Raw genomic sequence first — 20,624 nt, forward strand, 5'->3', positions numbered from 1 at the left:
TTTTTTTTTTACTTGTTGTTGTGAATCCCCGAATCCCTCTCCACTTTTCTCCTTCTCTTTTCTTGGCCGCATTTTGTCGGTTTTATTTTCAGAACATCTGGTGCCTGGCACGCGGACAAAGGGACGAAGCTCTCAAAAAATCTTGAAGCTTCCTTGGGGGTGGATTGCATTATCATTCATATATATATATATATATATATATATTTACCTTATACACTTATTGGACTTATAAATTTTTAAATTTTATATATTTTTTTCTCTTTATTTACAAAAAAAATTTACTTGGAGAAAAAAACAATATTAAAAGTATACAATAAACAAATATTATAAATTAGGGAAAATAATATCACTGCGGTTTGTTTGGCTTCTTGTGCGCTTTCAATTTCTGTAACAAAAGATATTTTATTCATAAAATTATAAAATTATATATTAACGAAAATTAAATTAAAATTAAAGTTAACAAAAAGCAAAAGATATGATATACATAAAAGCAAAAAACAAATTTTTTTTACTATATTTGAGGTTATGTAACATCAAGAGGTAATTTCTTTTTATTTTTTTTTATCAAAAACTTACATAGAATAAGGTAAAGTATCAAAAACTAGAAAGAAAATATATAAATACAAACATCTAAACTTTAAGTGATTTATCCAATTTTTGGTCTGATTATAAGGGGAATTTAGAATTAGAATTACAAAATTCAAGATGGCGGATGCAATATGGTAGAAATTTTTTTTTGAACATTGATTGAATTCGTTTGAAACTTGTTACTCGGAAGTTTTTGGAATCTCTGATTATGAATTTGGTATCAGATTTGAACTTTGCGACCCCTAAAAACATAACCTCAAAGTGTAACAATATATTTTTATATAGTTACTGTAAAAAAATTAGTGAGTTAATAGCACTGGGAGTTGGGAGTTAAATTTTTCGAGTTAAAAATCAACTCAAAAAGGGAGTTAATAATTAAATTAAATCCTTAACATTAACTCCCTAGGCATAAAATTAACTCGTAAAACCAATCTTAACTCCCTTCGTTTTAACTCCCAAAGGGTGGGACTTTTATAGCATCCCCTAGGGAGTTGAAATTCAAATTCAAATTTGACCCTTTTTTCTGGCCAAAACCTAAAAATATTTTTAAAAAGGACCAAAAGTACTTGCACTAAGGTTTTTGAGGTCGCTGATTACGAATTTGAGGTCAGATTTAAAATTCAAAATGGCGGATTAAAAATGGCCGAACCAAACCCTAAAAAAATGTTGAAATCTTTTGAAACATGATACTTAAAGGATTTTGTGATCACTGACTACAAATTTGATGCCAAAATTTTCTAAATCAAATATAGCAGAGCCAGAATATCAAACTTAACCTTTAAAACACTTACTGATTTTTATGTAACTTAGTATTTAATGATCTAAAGTCTCTAAATACAAACTATTTTATTTCTGAAAATTAAACTTTATTATACAAAATATATTAACAGAACAAGTATTAAAATATAAAAAAAAAAAAAAAAAAATTTTTTTTGATTATGTTTCTACATCTTTCCAATAAGTAAGCTTCGAATTCGTTGGAAATATCACCACCGCCAATTATTTTTAAAATTGAATTATAAATTGCAGCTGATGCACTTTTTTCATCTTTCTCTTCTTTCCAAGCTTGGTACAAATCCAAATACCGAATTGGATAGTTGTCTAAGAAAAAAATTATTTACTCAAAAAACGCAAAAAATCGCAAAGTAATTTTTGGTGCCCAGTTTCTTTATTAAATACGTAACATTTTTATAATAATTAGAATGCTGCTAAACACCGTCAATTTTATAAAAGTCTTGCCAAAGTTTAGGTTAAAAAAAACTACTCAATGTAAACGACATTAAAAAATATTTTTTTTTCAGAAATATTTTAATATTAAGTAATTATTAATAAGGTAATATATAATAAACTTACTCTGTTCTTTTGATTCCATTTTATTTATTTTGATTTACTTTTGCCATTTTTTAGATATTAATTTTTGAATAATAGTTCAAAAATACGAGATGCCCAGAACAAAAGAGGGGTTAACTGAAGGCAATTTTTGACAATAAATTTAATTGTTATATATATTGTTTCTCATGAACAACAAATATTGAATTTCATTATTTAGAATATGGTCTGTCTGGATGTAAAAAAAAATTTTTCATTTCAAAAATCTTTAAAAAAATAGGTTTTGGCCAGAAAAAAGGGTCAAATTTCCCATAGTGTGATGTCACGGTGACATTCCCCGGTGATATCACCGTGACATCCGGTTGATATATCGTGCTACTTGGGTTAATATGTCACAGCTACAAAACGGCTGTTTAGTAAATCCCACTGTTAAATTAGTTCGTCAAAAATCTACTAAACGGTATTCGCTGCGGACACGGAAACACGGTGGCGCCTCTAGTGGCAATGTGGCGCAATTTTCGTTGGATACTTGTCAAATGTTTACATTAGAAAAAAGTGACATTTAATTGTTTCTGACGATTAAATCTATTTGTGATATACTACGGCGACCAAATTTATAAACTATTAAGATGTACATGAAACATAAGTAACTTTTCGATTTGAGTCAAGAAAAAATATTTTAGGTTGCATTTTTTATGGAGGGTAGTGAAAATGGCTATTAACATAAACAAAAAAAAATTATTTAAAATTAATTTAAAGTAATTTTGAAAGATCTATTTATATGCACTTTTTGGAAAAAGTTATTTTCAATTAAAATCTTTTATTAGATAATTATTTCTTTACAAATTTGAATTTTTTTCTGAACTAAAAAAATTGCAGTGTTTATCAAACTTTAGAACCAAAAGTTTTTGTTATTTAGTGAAACAATTCTCTTCAATCGTAATTTTTTTAAAGTGTTAAAAATATGTTATAAAAAAATTAATTAAGAAATAAAATTTGAATTGTTTACAATTTTTTAATAATTAAAAAAAATATTTCGATTGTAAAGAAAGTTTCTCTAAATTTAAACTAATCCTTTATAAAAAATAAGATAAAAAATTCGATTTTTGTTTATTCTGAAAAAATGGCAAATGTTAAAAAATAATTACTTAACATAATTTTATCCGAAATTTTTATAACTAAATCTTTAAAAATAGGTTATATTTAGTTTTTGTTTGCATTAAAAATTATTTTTTAATTTTGAGGTTATGTTATATCCTACATTCTCTTTAATTATTTGTTTAAATAAATTATTTTGGTTCATATGTGTAAATGGAATTTTAAAAATCAATATATATATATATCTTTTAAAATAAAAAACTACCATTAAATTAACTGAATAAGGAGGAGAATTGACAGACGTTTGACGAATCACACTTGCTTTAATTGCTTCACTGATTCCATTAACTCTAAATTCTTCCACCCTGACAACGTGAATCATCGCTAAAGCCTTCCTTTTTTTAATTGTTTCTGGGCGAAATTCAATTTCATGGTTTATTGCAGCAAACCCCGTTTTTATTATAACATTCATATTATTTACATTGATTACTATTGATCTGTCATTATCGTTGTCCAACGAAAATTGCCTAATTTCGCCACATGCAGCGCTGATAGTCATATCCGGCATATGTTCAAGGCCATGTCCGTAGCGAATAGTCACCAGAAATGGCGCGACAGTCGCCATTACTGTCAATTTCTCTCCGTGTAATAGCCCCAAATTATTTTTTTATCAAAAATACGAAAATATGAAGCTATAAACTAACTTTTGTTTTTAATTGTTCGTCCGATTCTTTCTTTAGGGCATATAAGCAGTTTTGCATCTCGGCACAATAATATATTCCCTCTCTCTCTCTTTCTCTTTGGCTTTTTTGACATGAGAGTTTTGACTTGGAAGAAATGAATTCTTATTCTTATCGAGGTGGAAAAAAATTGCTGGTCCATTTAAGCGAACAAAACTTTATTACTTCAATAAATCCTTTTTTTGTACAGGTGCTACTATATAGCCGTTGGGAACCGAGAAAAAAGGGATTATGCAAACATAAAATATGGTTGCTTATATTGTATATATAATGCTGTTTTGAAAGGTGCATATAGCGCGACTATATTCTTTAGATTAAAATAAAATTTTATGATCGTTTTGACATTTCAATATCAAAAAATGAAAAGACTCCCTTGTGTTTACATCTAATTTAAATCGTATATTTACACATTGGTGTAGGTATATACATATTATACAAATGTCAATCAAAACATTTTTTTTTCACAGTTTTAAAATTGTATAAAGTTTCTTATTTTGAAAACAGTCTTAAAATTTTGTAGTCTATTTTGGTAACTTAAAAATAGCTTTAATTAAGGCATTTTTAATCTTAAATCTTACTTGCCACTCTGAGGTGCTAGACTACACCCAGAGAAATGTTTTATTTGAACCAAATATAATATATTTGAGTTAAATAAACGTATATTTGTCTTACAGCCTATACTAGCCAATTTATTTGATGTAAATAAAATTGTTTATTTAAATCAAATAAATATTTATTAGGCTGTGAGACAAATATATAATTTCTTTGGGTGTATCTAAATATCAATATTAGTAAAATTTTTAAATAATTAAAATTAGGAACTCACTTTTTGCTTTTGAATTAGTAAAATTTAACTAATTCAAAAGCAAAAATTAAGTGACTAATTCAAATTACGCTGAGAAAAAGGATTTCTTATTTCAATAACAAAAAAATTGACACCTCTAAATAATTTAAATTTTTATTGATTTAAAGTTTACTGTTAACACTTTTAAAATTTAACTTCTTTTACAATTTCTATTATTTTTTATCGTCAATTTTTTTTATATACTCTCTAAATCTAAATTAGTAGTTTTCTACTAATGAAAGAGTGCGGATTCCCCCCACAGCACCGGATATTTAAGGATATCCCTGGGACATCCTGGGGATATCCATTTGCTTGTGGCGGATTGGATATCCCTCGGACATCCTGAGGATATCCCAGGGATATCCAAACCGCCGCAAGGCAATGGATATCCCCAGAATGTCCTAGGGATATCCTTAAATATCCGGTGCTGTGAGGGTCGTTTACCAATTGAATTAGTAACAGTTTTGACTCTTTTTTTAGTAGAACTTTTACTAATTGGTAAATCGGCTTACTAATTTAAAATAGTAAAAAATACTATTTACTCCATAAATTAGTAGTTTTCTACTAGCAATTAGTAGTTTTCTACTAAAAAAGAGTCAAAACTGTTACCAATTCAATTGATAAACGAATCCGCACTCTTTCATTAGTAGAAAATTACTAATTCAGATTTAGAGAGTATGGGTATACTTTTTTATGTTTCTGAACAATCAATCCTAAGGGTTTGTAAAATAAAAAAATTTTTTTTTTAAAAAATACAAATTTTAAAAAATTGACAAAAATATTTTTTTTTTCAATATAGATTTTGGACCCTAAATAATGTCAGAAAAAAAAATAGGCGTAAATGGACAAGATTTTTTACCTGCCTCATTAAATACATCCAGAGAAAAGATATATTTGTCTCAGCACCAACTAGACTTTTTATTTGTTTGAAATAAATTTTTGTTTGGTTTAAATAAAATTTTATTTAGCTCAAATATATGTTTTATTTATGTCGAATAAAATTTTTATTTAAAACAAATAAAAAGTCTATATAGTTGCTGCTGAGACAAAAATATACGTTTATTTAACTCATAAATAAAATATATTTGGTTTAAATATAATTTTTCTTTGGGTGTAGACATTTCTACAAAATAATTTGGAGTGACTATATTAATAAGACAGGAAGTAAAAAGAAAAGCTAATAATATATTCAGAAAAAAAGTTTTTCAAACAAAAGTGAATTACCTAATAAAAATTTAAAAACTTTATCCAAATCTAGTTTTGATATTCATATATATATATATATATGTATGTATGAGTGCGTGGACACGTAAATTTAAATTAGGGGTCGATGAAACCTTACTGACAGGCGTTTAGTCAAGTCTGAGGTGCAAAAAAAAAAAAAAAAAAAAATTTTTCTTTTTTTTTCTACGACAGACAGAGACGGTTCGTAGAGGTTCGTCGTCTCTCCCTAGGCTACCTCGTAAAACAAACGTGCGAAAACAGCTAAAAGAATGACACACCAGACACCTGGTTTCGACAATTTATATAGGCACATTTTGCGGAGAGAGGAAAATCTCTTACTGTCTCTACTGATATATATATATATATATATACCCATTACTAATACATATATAGAAAAGACAGTGCGCACATGTAAAAGGAACATGTAAATAAATGTATGTTTATTTAATCGCATTGGAACCTGCCCAAAAAAGGGGTGTCGTAATGTACTTTGTGCCGTTGAGGTGAATGCCTTGAAACGTGTGAAAAGGAAGGGACAAAGGGAGAAAAAAATGTTTCTTGGTTCTCAGGCGATTTCCAGACGACCGGGCGCAATAGGGCTGAACTTGTTTTAAAGGGCTATATACGCGATGAGGACGCGCCATATTGTCGGCGCTTTATATAAGGTGTTCTCGTAAAATCATAATCGCAAATATATTCATTGCAAATTTATTTTTTAAAAATCTCATTAGAAAAAATGTTTTCTTAATTAAAAATAATAATAATAATAATGGGGACAATTTATATTTTTACAATGTAAAAATATTACTCACTATAATGATAAAAATAGTTGGAATTTAGCAAATGAATCACTTTAGTAAGATCTTCACTGAATTTCAGTCACATTACACTGAAAAGTAGGAAAAAAACTGAAAAATTGAATTTTGTTACTGATTTAAAAAGTCAAATTTGCCCTAATAACACAAGATATCTTGGGATATATTGATAATATCCCGCAGATATCCTAGGGATGTCCTATGGATATCAAAAGGATCTCTTAAGGATATCCAAAATATCGTCTGTTTGGATATCCCATGTAATATCTGAGGATATCCACAGGATATCTACTGGATATCTCTATAGACTTTCATAAATGTCCTCCAGATATCCCATAGATATCGCCAGGATATCCCAAAGATATCATCAGGATATCCCATAGATATCGTCAGGATATCCCACAGATATTTTCAGGATATTCTCAGTATATCTTCTGGATGTCAAGAAGATATTCTGAGGATACTGTTTTTAAAGTCATTATGAGACTATACGAGTGAGAATATTCTGTGAATTAAATTTTATATAAATAAAATAAAATGCAACTTGTTTTTCGAGAAAGTTGTTTAATTTGAAACATTATTAACTAATTTTTTTCTCATTCGTGATTCATTCCTTTATTCATATGCTTAATATTGTCAGAAAATAAATTGGCTTTAAACAATATAAATTCTTCCCCGCAAATAACGAATAACTATTAATATTAATTATACATTAAGTGCATGAGTTTATTTAAAAACTTTGAAAAATGCGTTTCAAATCTTCATTTAAAATAAATTAGAAGCTCATAAGATTTTTCTTTTCATTATATTATTATTCATTATATTAGCTTAACAATTTTAACCTTTAAAAATATATGTTGAGATATTAAATATCCCGTGAATATCCTGAGAATATCCCACGGACATCCTGAGGATATCCCATGGATATCCTGCGATATAATATCCAATAGATATTTTGTGGATGTCTTAGGGATATCCTGTGGATATCCTATGGATGTCCTGTTGATGTCCCACAGAGCGGCGGTTTGGATATCCTAGGGATATCCCAAGATATCCTGGGGACCATTCTAGGATATCGACCATTGATATGGATATCCTAGGGATATCCTTTTGTTATGAGGGTGCATTATCATTAATCGGAAAAACAAATTTGATTGTTTTAAAGAGGAATGGTACATACGTTAACATAACCTCAAAACTGAGAAATTGTTTTTTTTTTGTAACAATTTAACGCAATGATAATTATGATTACAATTAATTGCAACTAATTTTAGAAGACCTTGTTAATTGCAGAAAAACGATGTTGATTCAAAATCTTTTTTTAAATAATTATTTTTTTTTAACATTTTAAAGTTTTTTCTTTCAGCTCAGACAAAAATAACAGTTTTTATCTAATTTTTTAATAAACAATGGCTTATTTTATTCAGTGAAACCTACTCTGCAATTGCTTATATTTTTAATATTGTTAAACCGTTAGTTGTAAAAAAATTATTTACTAAATAAAATTTTAATTTATAATTTTTTAACAACTTTTAACTAAGTAAAAATATAAGCGTAGAGAGAATAAAATAAGACCTTGTTTATTAAAATTAGTTAAAAACTATGATTTTTTGTCTGAGCTGAGAGAAAAAATATTAAAATGTTAAAAAAATAATTATTTAAAAAAAAATTTTGAATCACTAAGAAAATGATATTTTTAGTTCATGTTTAATTCAATAATAAATTTTTGTTAATAAAATATATTTCATTTAATCATAAATTTTGTGTGAATTTAAAGTTAGTACACTGAAAAAAAAAATTTATTTGATTCAAATACCGGTGTATTTGGTTATTATCAAACAAATATTTACTTAAATCAAATTTATAACATTTGAATCAAATATTTCAGTATTTGAAGCAAATACCATTTATTTGATTCAAATAATAAATATTTGATTCAAGTAAATATTTATTTGATAATAACCAAATACACCGGTATTTGAATTTTTTTTTTCAGTGTATATATTTCAACTTAAATGACATTGCAACTAAATATTCCGAACATTTCAAATAAATCTTTAGGAAATCTTTAGGAAAGTTTCGGTTCTGTGGGGGACACTTTATCGGAATTTATTAAAGATTTAGTTATAAAATAAATTTCAAATAAAATAGATTTGGGTTAAAATTTATGGTACATAAATTTAAAAATAAAAACACTTTGATAAGAGTTGAGAATATTAATTTAAAAATGTATATGGTATGAACGCAGTGAATGGCACCCATTAATAAAATAAAAAATATTTAAACTTCTATTATTTAAGTAACATCATATTTATTAATATTATCATAAATTTCACTATTCAGATTTAATGTAGAAAAAAAGTTGCTTTTAAAATATAATTATTTAACAATTTCTTCGTATTTATAAAAAATTTGTAATCAATAAAGCAAATTTTTTGAGGTTAGTTTTCTAGAAAGTAAAATATTGAGGGAAATATAAACATATAAAATTTTGTGTCATCTGTATCAGTTTCTAAATATTGTATATTAATTAATTTACTAGTGATATTCAAATCAATATTATTATTTTTATAGTTATTATCGTTTTTTAGTAGCAGGTGTCGGTCACTGTACCTTTTACCCTACACGAAAAATAATTTTTTAGGTTATTAATCATTTCAAAATTTTATTGACAATATAAAATAATCAGTGGAACATCCAAATTGTGACACTTTGCAGGGAGTGGTAGCTTTTTTTGATACAGGGCTGAGAACTAGAATAGACAAAAGCAGGGTGAGGTAGGTGTCAAAAATGTAAAAATATGGCATATTTCGAACGTTCTATCTGGATTTACAGTTTTAGATACGTATGCGTAATAAAAAAATTCTTAATTTCTTAGCCGATTTTTGAGGCCAATTTCACTAATTCAAATTAACAAAAAGTTTCATTAATATTTTTTGTAAAATATTACTATTTGGTTTCGTAATATATATATATTTTTTTTAACTAAAGTTTTAGTGAAAAATGACAAAAATTATTAGAAATTTTAACTAATTTAAAGTGAACGAAATTTTATTTAAAAAAAAATGGAAAAATTCTGAGTTTTAATTTTTCTCAAATTTTAAGTACTATTAAAAAATTGATTAATTAATAATAAATATATTTACGAAATATATTAAATTAATACCAACTTGAAAATAAAAATATTCTTAATTTAAACCAAAAGTCTCGAAATAGGATTTTCAAAATTTGAATTTTTAGTAAGTAAAATTCATAATCAAATTTTGAAAATTAATTCAACAAAAATCGCCTGAAAAAAGATAACACATCTTACAGCAATGTTAATAAATTTATTAATATCTTAATTAATTTTCATTATAATTTTAATATTTTTAATTTATTAAATTAAAATTTAATAAAAATATTGATATATAAATAATATCGAGAAATATAATAATAAATTAGAATAAGAATAAAATTGTGCGAGTTTATTTTTTACGAGAACACCCTTTATTAAGCATCTTATACGAGGCCTAAGACCCTCGTCCAGACTGCATTATTATTCGCCTGTTTTGATTTTTGTTCCACCACACACGGAAGCAAGTCTATATAAGTATTGCGCGTATGTATTGCACGTGCAACCACCGAATTGTCATTAGCCCTTTAAGTGGCCACTCTTCCTCAGCATAAATTAACCCCGTCAAAAACGATTAACTTCTTAATCTTTAACAATAAAAGAAATTTAAAAGCAATTTTATATTCTCGTTATGGAACCCTTCTCTTTTGACAATATTATTCCCATGAGAGAAATTATTAAATATACGATTCACGTTCATATATATAATGAAAAAATCCACTTCTATCGATATAATAATAATAATCAATAAAAAATTTTAAGATGATATCAATTCTACGAATGAAAAATAAAAGATACTTTTTGTTTTTTAAATTTTCAAATATATAAATATTGATTTTTTAAAATGGAGAGAATGTAATTTTCTTTAATGAAATATTATTTTTAAGTATATATAGATAAAAGTAGCGCCTTTGTCAAGGCAACACTCATGTTTTAAGTAGATAAAAAGTAGTTTTGTCAGACAATTTTATTTTTCAGTGGAAAAAGTAGATTTATCAATGCAACGCGCTCTTATTTCAAGTGGAAAAAGTAATTTTGTCGCAGGCAAATTTTATTTTCATGTAAAAAAGCAATTTTTTCTGTCAAACCTTTTTTTTAACCCTTAATTACTACTGTGGGGTCTCACAGACCCAAGGTCCATTTTTCTTTTATTTCTCAGAATAAATAATAAAAATTATCAACTGATTTATTTGCGTGAAATTTTAATATAAATTATTACAAAGTTAATCACATTTCAAAACATTTTTTAGATTAGAATTTTTTAAATAAACGTTCTGTTAAATAAAAATTTTCTACCATAAAATTTTGTTGCGTAAAAATTAGATAATTTTATTTTGGGTAGAATTTTATTGCATAGAATTTTTTTTAGAAGAATTAGAATTACAAATGACCGAACAAATAATTTATATTCTGTAATATTGAAAATCGGTTCAATAAAAAATTCTGCAAAATATATAATAATTCGAACAAATAAAATTCGGCTCAATGAAAATTATATTTCAATGAAATTCTATATTAAATAAAAAATCTAATAATTGATTTTTAGAAATTATTTCCCTAATTTTTGACTATAAATACAGATATAATAATTTGTTACTCGTCTCGGAAAAAATTATTTTCCATCTACTACATAATAAGTTTTTCTTTTTTTTGGTTTGTTATATGTGAAATAATGAAACATATTTATATATATATTGTGAATTCACACTGTGGGAACACGCGTATAATGGACATATAGACTGGAAAAATATCTTCATTGTCTTCGTTTCCTCATAAATGATGCATGGATTTTATGAAGATGAGGGTTAACTCCAAAAACAGTGGTTAGATATTTTTCTCAGACGAATTCTCACGAAGATGCGGAGGCATTTCTTTTCTTTCTTCTTCTTCTTTTTTTTTTTGCTTTTTTTTACTCGAAATTTTATGTTTCCTAATGACGGTTGTTATTCGTATAAACTCGAAAGCGCGTTTCAGGATTAGAACGCGAATGTGGTTGTCGAGAGAGAGAATACAAAACACAAAAAATGGAACAACCTCGCCAAACCGCATCCTGATCTTGGAACGCAAGTCCCAGAAGAGAAATTATTTCAACTTTTCTAATTGTTATTAACAACTTTATTTCTCACGCATAAAAAAAATTAAATCAAATTACATTATATTTGAAATATTCCACAAAATATGGGCAAATCTTAACAGAACCGGTTGATTTCATATGTTACTCTCAAATTTTCCTATTTTATAAGTAGCCTAATAATTATTTTTATATTTATATCATTTTATAATATCTCTAAGAACTTATCCCTAATAACACAAGATATCTTGGGATATATTGATAATATCCCGCAGATATCCTAGGGATGTCCTATGGATATCTAAAGGATCTCTTAAGGATATCCAAAAAATCGGCGGCTTGGATATCCTTTGGATATCCACAGGATATCTTCTGGATATTTCTATAGACTTTCATAAATGTCCTCCAGATATCCCATAGATATCGTCAGGATATCCCACAGATATTTTCAGGATATTCTCAGTATATCTTTTGGATGTCAAGAAGATATTCTCAGGATACTGTTTTTAAAGTCATTATGAGATTACGAGTGAGAATATTCTATGAATTAAATTTTATATAAATAAAATAAAATGCAACTTGTTTTTCGAGAAAGTTGTTTAATTTGAAAAATTATTAACTAATTTTTTTCTCATTCGTGATTCATTCCTTTATTCATATGCTTAATATTGTCAGAAAATAAATTGGCTTTAAACAATATAAATTCTTCCCCGCAAATAACGAATAACTATTAATATTAATTATACATTAAGTGCATGAGTTTATTTAAAAACTTTGAAAAATGCGTTTCAAATCTTCATTTAAAATAAATTAGAAGCTCATAAGATTTTTATTTTTATTATATTATTATTCATTATATTAGCTTAACAATTTTAACCTTTAAAAATATATGTTGAGATATTAAATATCCCGTGAATATCCTAAGAATATCCCACGGACATCCTGAGGATATCCCATGGATATCCTGCGATATAATATCCAATATATATTTTGTGGATGTCTTAGGGATATCCTGCAAATATCCTATGGATGTCCTGTTGATGTCCCACAGACCGGCGGTTTGGATATCCTAGGGATATCCTATGGATATCCCAAGATATCTCTGGGACCATTCTAGGATATCGACCATTGATATGGATATCCTAGGGATATACTTTTGTTATGAGGGTGCATTATCATTAATCGGAAAAACAAATTTGATTGTTTTAAAGAGGAATGGTACACACGTTAACATAACCTCAAAACTGAGAAATTGTTTTTTTTATAACAATTTAACGCAATGAAAATTATGATTACAATTAATTGCAACTAATTTTAGAAGACCTTGTTAATTGCAGAAAAACGATGTTGATTCAAAATCTTTTTTTAAATAATTATTTTTTTTTAACATTTTAAAGTTTTTTCTTTCAGTTCAGATAAAAATAACAGTTTTTATCTAATTTTTTAATAAACAATGGCTTATTTTATTCAGTGAAACCTACTCTGCAATTACTTATATTTTTAATATTGTTAAACCGTTAATTGTAAAAAAATTATTTACTAAATAAAATTTTAATTTATAATTTTTTAACAACTTTTAACTATGTAAAAATCTAAAAATATAAGCGTATAGAGAATGTCTTACTGAATAAAATAAGACCTTGTTTATTAAAATTAGTTAAAAACTATGATTTTTTGTCTGAGCTGAGAGAAAAAATATTAAAATGTTAAAAAAATAATTATTTAAAAAAAAATTTTGAATCTAATCTTTTTTTCGGGATATTAAATATCCCGTGAATATCCTGAGAATATCCCACGGACATCCTGAGGATATCCCATGGATATCCTGCGATATAATATCCAATAGATATTTTGTGGATGTCTTAGAGATATCCCGTGGATATCCTATGGATGTCCTGTTGATGTCCCACAGACCGGTGGTTTGGATATCCTAGGGATATCCCAAGATATCCTAGGGACCATTCTAGGATATCGAACATTGATATGGATATCCTAGGGATATCCTTTTGTTTTGAGGGTTGTAACTCCAACGGCATTCAAATAAAATGAATCACAAAATAAGAAAATTGTTTTTAAATCAATTTTAAATAAAATAAATAATATATAATAATGATGTTAAATAAAAGTGTGTGAAATTCTCATAATTTTTATTTATTTATTTTTTTTTTTTTGGAATTTAAGACTTACTTAAAAAAATGGTCTAGCACCAGCGCCCGCTTGGGCAAGGTTAAAGCTGAAAGGACCGAGATTAAAACTTGCACTTTGGGCATTGGCATGGCCATTCCCTCCATGATGCCCTCCACCAAAAAATCCTCCGGATGCTGTTGCAAAGGATCCTCCCTGACCGAATTGTTGGTGAAAGGGGTAATGACCTCCGTATGTTGGGAAATAACCACCTTGCCATCTGCAGTGTATTTTTTCAAGAAAAATATATTCATCCTTTCAATATAATATACATATACATATACAATACACATTATCCCAGGATTTTGTATTCATCATCTTCAAATACAATAATATACATACATTCACAAGAAATCATTTTTCAACAGTAATTTTTTTTCTCTCTTATTTTTTTGCCAATTAATTCAAATAATAATTACTAATAATAATTAATAATAATAAATTCAAAATCATAAATAATAAATTCAAATAATAATTATTGATAATAAATTATAAATAATAATATTTACAACGGAAAAAAATTATTACTTGGAACGCAAAATGTTTCACTGAAACAATGAAAATTTTTGCTATTCATATAGAGAAACATATCGCTATTCCAGATAAAGATTTTTTATAATTAAAATTTCACCATTTATTTTAAAGTAGCGATAAAACTATAAATTCAATAAAAATTATATGTTCTAAATAATGTATAATATAGTTATAAAAAAATATTTATTTATTGCTTCCTCCGTCTTTGTAAACTGAGAAAAAATTTATTTGATTCATATATAAACGGTTACTTAACTATTATCAAATAAATAATTATTTGCAACAAATAATTTTCATTTTAATTAAATAAACTGTATTTGGAACAATAATTTCTAAATTCACAACTTTTATAATCAACAATTTGAAAGAAAATATATGTTTTTTATACAAATTATAATTTATTTTAATTGAAAACATTTTTGCAATGCTTCTTGATATTAACAATAATTTGTAAAAGAAAAAAATTATAGGACAATAATTTTAAAATTTTCTGACATGTTCTCTTTGTCAGTGAAAAATATTTTTTTTTTTGTATTAATCGTTGATCATAAACGTTGTGCACTTCATCGACGTTAATTTCTATATTTGAAACAAATACTATTTAATTGAATCAAATAATATTCATATTATTATTAATAATATGTGTACGTCTACATGAAAAGGGAATACTTTAGTTTCTTTCATAAGGACGATATTTGCATTAATGTTCACGCAAAAATTATCCTTATTGTAATCGATAAAGTGGTCCCTTTTCATGCGGACGTACCCTCACAACAAAAGGATATCCTCAGGATATCCTAAACTAATGTAGGATATCCTGAAAACGTCCATAGGATATCCTAGGATATCCTGCGGATATCCTCAGAACATCCAAACCGCCGTTACGTAGGATATTTTTGGGATATCCTGAGGATATTCTAGGGATATCCCTGGGATATTCCACGGATATCCTAGTGATATCGTGGGGATATTCTTGGGATAAACTTGGTATATCGTTAAAATATTTTAGAAATATCGCTAAGATCTCCCTAGAATATCATTATGATTCAAATTTTGACTATTTGAGATAGCGATTTTTTGATACAAATAGTTAGCGCTTAAGTTGGTTTTTTCAAGAGATTTTTTTTAAAGAAAAAGTAGAAAAAAGAATTCTTGTAGACAAGGTAAATAATTTTAGATATCTTGGAAATACATTTTAAATACATCCAAAAAATATGTTTTCCATTTTTATTTAATTAATTTGTATATTAGGGTCGTTTTATGGAGACCTTAGGGACATTTTTAGAACGACTCAAGGATATTTTAACCCTTAAGATAATATAGACATACTGTGGATATCCTTAGGACGTCCTGAGGATATCCTAATAATATCCGAGGAAATGATTAGGATATCCCTGGGACGTCCTAGGGACATCCTTAGATATCCCTGGGATATCCCTAATATATCCTAACCGCCGCTACTTTGGATATCATTAAAGTATCCTAAAGGATATCCCTGGGGTATCCCTAGGATATCCAAGAGATGTTTTTGGAATATCCTAGGATATCTGGTGCTGTGAGGGTACACATATATATTCAACATCTTTCTTATGTATTATTTTACCAAGTGATAAATTTCTATATTCATTATCAAATAATATTTATTTAATAATAGTGAAGTAACCGATTATTTGAATCAAATGAATTTTTTTCCAATGTAGAAAAAGTTTTTTTTTCTCGTTTGTTTGATATTATTTGATAATATAGGTAAAAACATTTTTTTTTTTTTTTTTTTTTTTTTTTTTTTAAAGAAGATGTTAAGAAGAAGGGAAATTTTTTTTATATGGCATGTTTATGTCTATGTATGTATAATTAAAATAATTCTAAAAAAAAACGAGAACTCACCCTCCACAGCCATGTTTTCTGTGACAACCAAACCCTCCATGATATTTACGTTTATGTTTGCGTTTATGCAAATGTCGACCCTCTGGGTCATCAGAATAATCTTCAAAAGCATCGTCATTCAATAACCCTCCTTGTGGAGATCGTTGCACTCGCACAACATCTAAAAATAATAATAATAATAATAACTAAAACAGTATTAAAATATTTTTAATATTTTTAAAACAATTATTAATCCATTTTGAGATATTTGTTTCATTATTTATTAATTGTAGGTAATTAATTATAATTATAATTAATTATATTTGTTTCATTTAAAATATTTAAATAATCTTTTAAGAATAGAATACACGTTCTAATATATAAAAAATATAACAATTCAATTTTTACAGCCATTTAAATTTTAATTTTCGCTGTAAATAAATTATGAAAAATTGTTTATTATTATTTTATAATAAATTTAATGACCTTTTAATAACACACAAGTTCCCTTAATAATTTTTTTGTATTACATTTAAAATTCCAAATTGTTAGTCAAATTACATTGTTAATTAATTTTTTATGTACCTGAAGATTTTAACGAATAAACAAACGAAATAATTTTTTTGGTTAAACACTTTTTCAAAATTACTACAGTGATAAAAAAAAAGAAAACATATTAAATTATATATGTATATATATAATAATAAAATTCTTGGTCTGTTCTTCTGTCCTAACTTGAAGTTGGTCTTTACAAAAAATATAAAAAGCAAACACAAAAAAAAGACTTCAACTTATAGCAGCGGTTACACTGAAAAAAAAAATTCATTCATATACAAATAATAATAATTGATTACTTGGATATTGTAAAATAAATAATTCCTTGAACTAAATAATTTTTATTTGAGTCAATTAAATTTTATTTGTTTCAAAAACAAAAATTATTGGTTCAAATAAAGTTAATTTGATTCAAATAAACTTTGTTTTAGCGTATATGCGAGCAAATCCACAGAACCGATTGATTATGACTTCCCTCACAACAAAAGGATATCCTGAGGATATCCTCAGGATATCCTAAACTAATGTAGGATATCCTGAAAACGACTATAGGATATCCTAGGATATCCTGAGGATATCCTCAGAACATCCAAACCGCCATTACGTAGGATATTTTTGGGATATCCTGGGGATATACTGAGGATATTGTGGGATATCCTGGGGATATTCTAGGGATATTCCTGGGATATCCATAGGACGTCCTGAGGATATCCTTGGGACGTTCTAAGGATATCCACAGGATATCCTAATAATATCCGTGGAAATGATTAGGATATCCCTGGGACGTCCTAGGGACATCCTTAGATATCCCTGGGATATCCTAACCGCCGCTACTTTGGATATCCTTAAAGTATCCTTAGGATATCCAAGGGATGTTTTTGGAATATCCTAGGATATCTGGTGCTGTGAGGGTTAGATAGATAAAAATTTTCAAATCGCAAGCACACTTTTCATTTATGAACTATTTTATTTAAAATTGATTAAAAAACAATTTTCTTATTTTGTGATTCATTTTATTTGAATGCCGTTGGAGTTACAAGCTAAAAACGAATTATATAATATTTTCCAGATAATCATAATAAAAAATGTCTTGTGTTTCTTATTTTTGCTTTTTATTTCTGTTGTGACGTTGTAAAATTTACAATTTTACAAATTGTATTACAATTATTATTAAATTGTAGACTTACAAAGGTTTATTTATTTTTCAATATATTAAATCACTTTGCTTTATTATACCCGAAAAAGATATTTCAATATCAAACATTTACTAGACGAAATCACATTATAGATTCGAGAAATGGAAAAATCTTATTTAATAATAATTTAATATTAAGAATATTAATGTCTGTAATCCCTTTTTATTTATATGTACTTTCGAGCCAATGTTCAACTGAAACAAGAAATTAAGAAAAAAATATCAAGATTTAAGAAAACTTTGAGAAAAATTGATTATATATTGAATATTTTGTATTGGTCAACCTAACCTCAATTTTGATGTCATCAATAATTGGATATTTTGAAGTTTTTATTATCGATTATTTGGATATATTTTTATTATTAAAATTTGGATTCTTAAATTTCGAAAAATTCAATAACTTTAGATAGAATATCAGTAAAATGTTCGCTAATAGCTTAAAAAAGATGCGTCTTAAAAAACTCTTCAAAATTAAAGAAAAATATTTATAGGTGTACTAACATTTTTTTGTAAGTTATGGTCAAAAAAACGATTTTTCAAAAATTTTTAAATTCAAAAAAAATTTTAGTTAATCTTTATTAATATTGCTCAAAGTACTCTCATTATTTGTCCGCCAGTGAGACCTACAATTTAAAAAAAAAATTTATCCCTTTAACTTTTATAGTATTCGAGATATTTAAGAAAATGTAGAGTCTATACACACACACAAGGAACGACATTTTTTAAAAATGTGATTTTTTTGATTCCTGAGGTCGAAAAACATAAAAATAAATTGAAAAATTTACAATGCTTTCTCCATGAGGAAGCAATATGATAAAAAAAAAACATTTTCACACGCGTTTAACGCAAAAGTAGCACAAGCATTTTTAACACAACACAGTTTTTTCACTTCCTGGAGAGGGCGATAAATCAGTATCAGTTTGAAGGGCTCTTATTTTTTCGACGGTATTTTGCACACCTGTTGCCATCTGCATTATTACCGCACTGATATATACATGTATATATATATATATTTTTTTTTTTATTACCATTGAAAATTTCCGCAGAATCGAGAACAGTTGATTCTGGAGTAACAACAACTAATCCAACTAAATTGTCATTATTCATTGGTTTCCCATGTGAACCGACAATTATAAATAAGACATTTATTATTAACAAAAAGACCATCATCATGCGAATGACCATCTTTAAAGGAGGAAAGTTAAAGACCTGGTAAAACGAGTCTTCACGTACGTTTGCTTTTATATACAAGAGACACCCTTTCACCATTTTTATTCACAAACAACTTAATTTCAGTTTCAATATCGGTTCAAAGTCACTTTCGCTCAAATATACAATAGCATACACATATATATAATATTATACAATTTTTAGTGTGAAAATCTGCGAGAGATGATGAGTTTTAATAAGTTGATGACCTTCTGGTCCAAGGTAACTGCGGGATGTAGTTCAACTTGAATCATCACCGACAATTGTATATAAAATATTGCGAAAAAAAAACATTGCGCAAAGATGGTCGAAATTTATGATCATTTTCGCCCCTTGTGCAAAAAAAAACTTAACCTCAACAGACCCTTTTGAAAAATTATGTTAAAAATTAAATTAAAATTAAAAATTTAAAATAAAATTAAAATTTAAAATTATTAAATTGTAATATTACAGCAATATTACCCGGTAACATTACTGTAATATTACAGTGATATTAAAATGTCCGCCTCATGGTAATATTACCGGATAATGTTACTGTAATATTACACGGTAATATTAAGGCAAATTATTACTGTAATATTACAGTAACATTAGAGTAATATTATATCGTAATATTAAGGTAATAATACACGAGAATATTGCAATAATATTAGAAGAATATATTATTTCACGAAAAAAATGTACCCAACCGGGGAAGCGAACCACGAACTCAAGGCACACAAGTCCAGAGTTTTACCAACAAGCCACACTGACTTACAATATATATTTATGATTGTGATGCTTTATAAGTAACTGAAATTAATCTGTAATATTACTGTAACATTACCGTAATATTACAGTAATATTACTCGGTAATATCACCATCAGGCGGACATTTTAATATCACTGTAATATTCCAGTAATATTACCTGGTAATGTAACTGTAATATTCCAGTAATATTACCTGATAATGTAACTGTAATATTCCAGTAATATTACCTGGTAATGTAACTGTAATATTACAGTAATATTATACGTTCTTATTGGGTATAATGAATTCTTATTGTGGAAATACTTTAAATAAAATTTTCTTTGATATCATCAAATAATTTTTCTAAATAACTGGCATAAATAGAATTTAAATAAATAATTATTACAATAATAATTGTAAAAAAAACAATGTATTATTTAACTTTTTTTCAATTTTGCAAAAAAAAAGTTGTATTGATAAAATTAAAATCCTTTTCTTTTGCAACAGGAAGTATTTCTAAAATGTCAATT

General features: G+C 26.7%; 1 protein-coding gene across 1 annotated transcript; it reads right to left on the bottom strand.

Moving 5' to 3' along the window:
- Positions 1-226: 226 nt before the first annotated feature.
- LOC127285805 (uncharacterized) lies at positions 227-19,388 on the bottom strand. The gene is made up of 4 exons (XM_051311992.1): positions 19,184-19,388; positions 16,427-16,586; positions 14,012-14,228; positions 227-385 (listed from the first exon to the last, which is right to left on the bottom strand). The coding sequence occupies exons 1-3, from the start codon at positions 19,338-19,340 to the stop codon at positions 14,012-14,014; spliced, it is 534 nt and encodes a 177-aa protein (XP_051167949.1). The 5' UTR covers positions 19,341-19,388; the 3' UTR covers positions 227-385.
- Positions 19,389-20,624: the final 1,236 nt, after the last annotated feature.

The sequence above is a fragment of the Leptopilina boulardi genome, unplaced genomic scaffold (assembly GCF_019393585.1).
Source record: "Leptopilina boulardi isolate dan_hultmark-lab unplaced genomic scaffold, ZJU_Lbou_2.1 LbouV2_121, whole genome shotgun sequence".
Lineage (NCBI taxonomy): Eukaryota > Metazoa > Arthropoda > Insecta > Hymenoptera > Figitidae > Leptopilina > Leptopilina boulardi.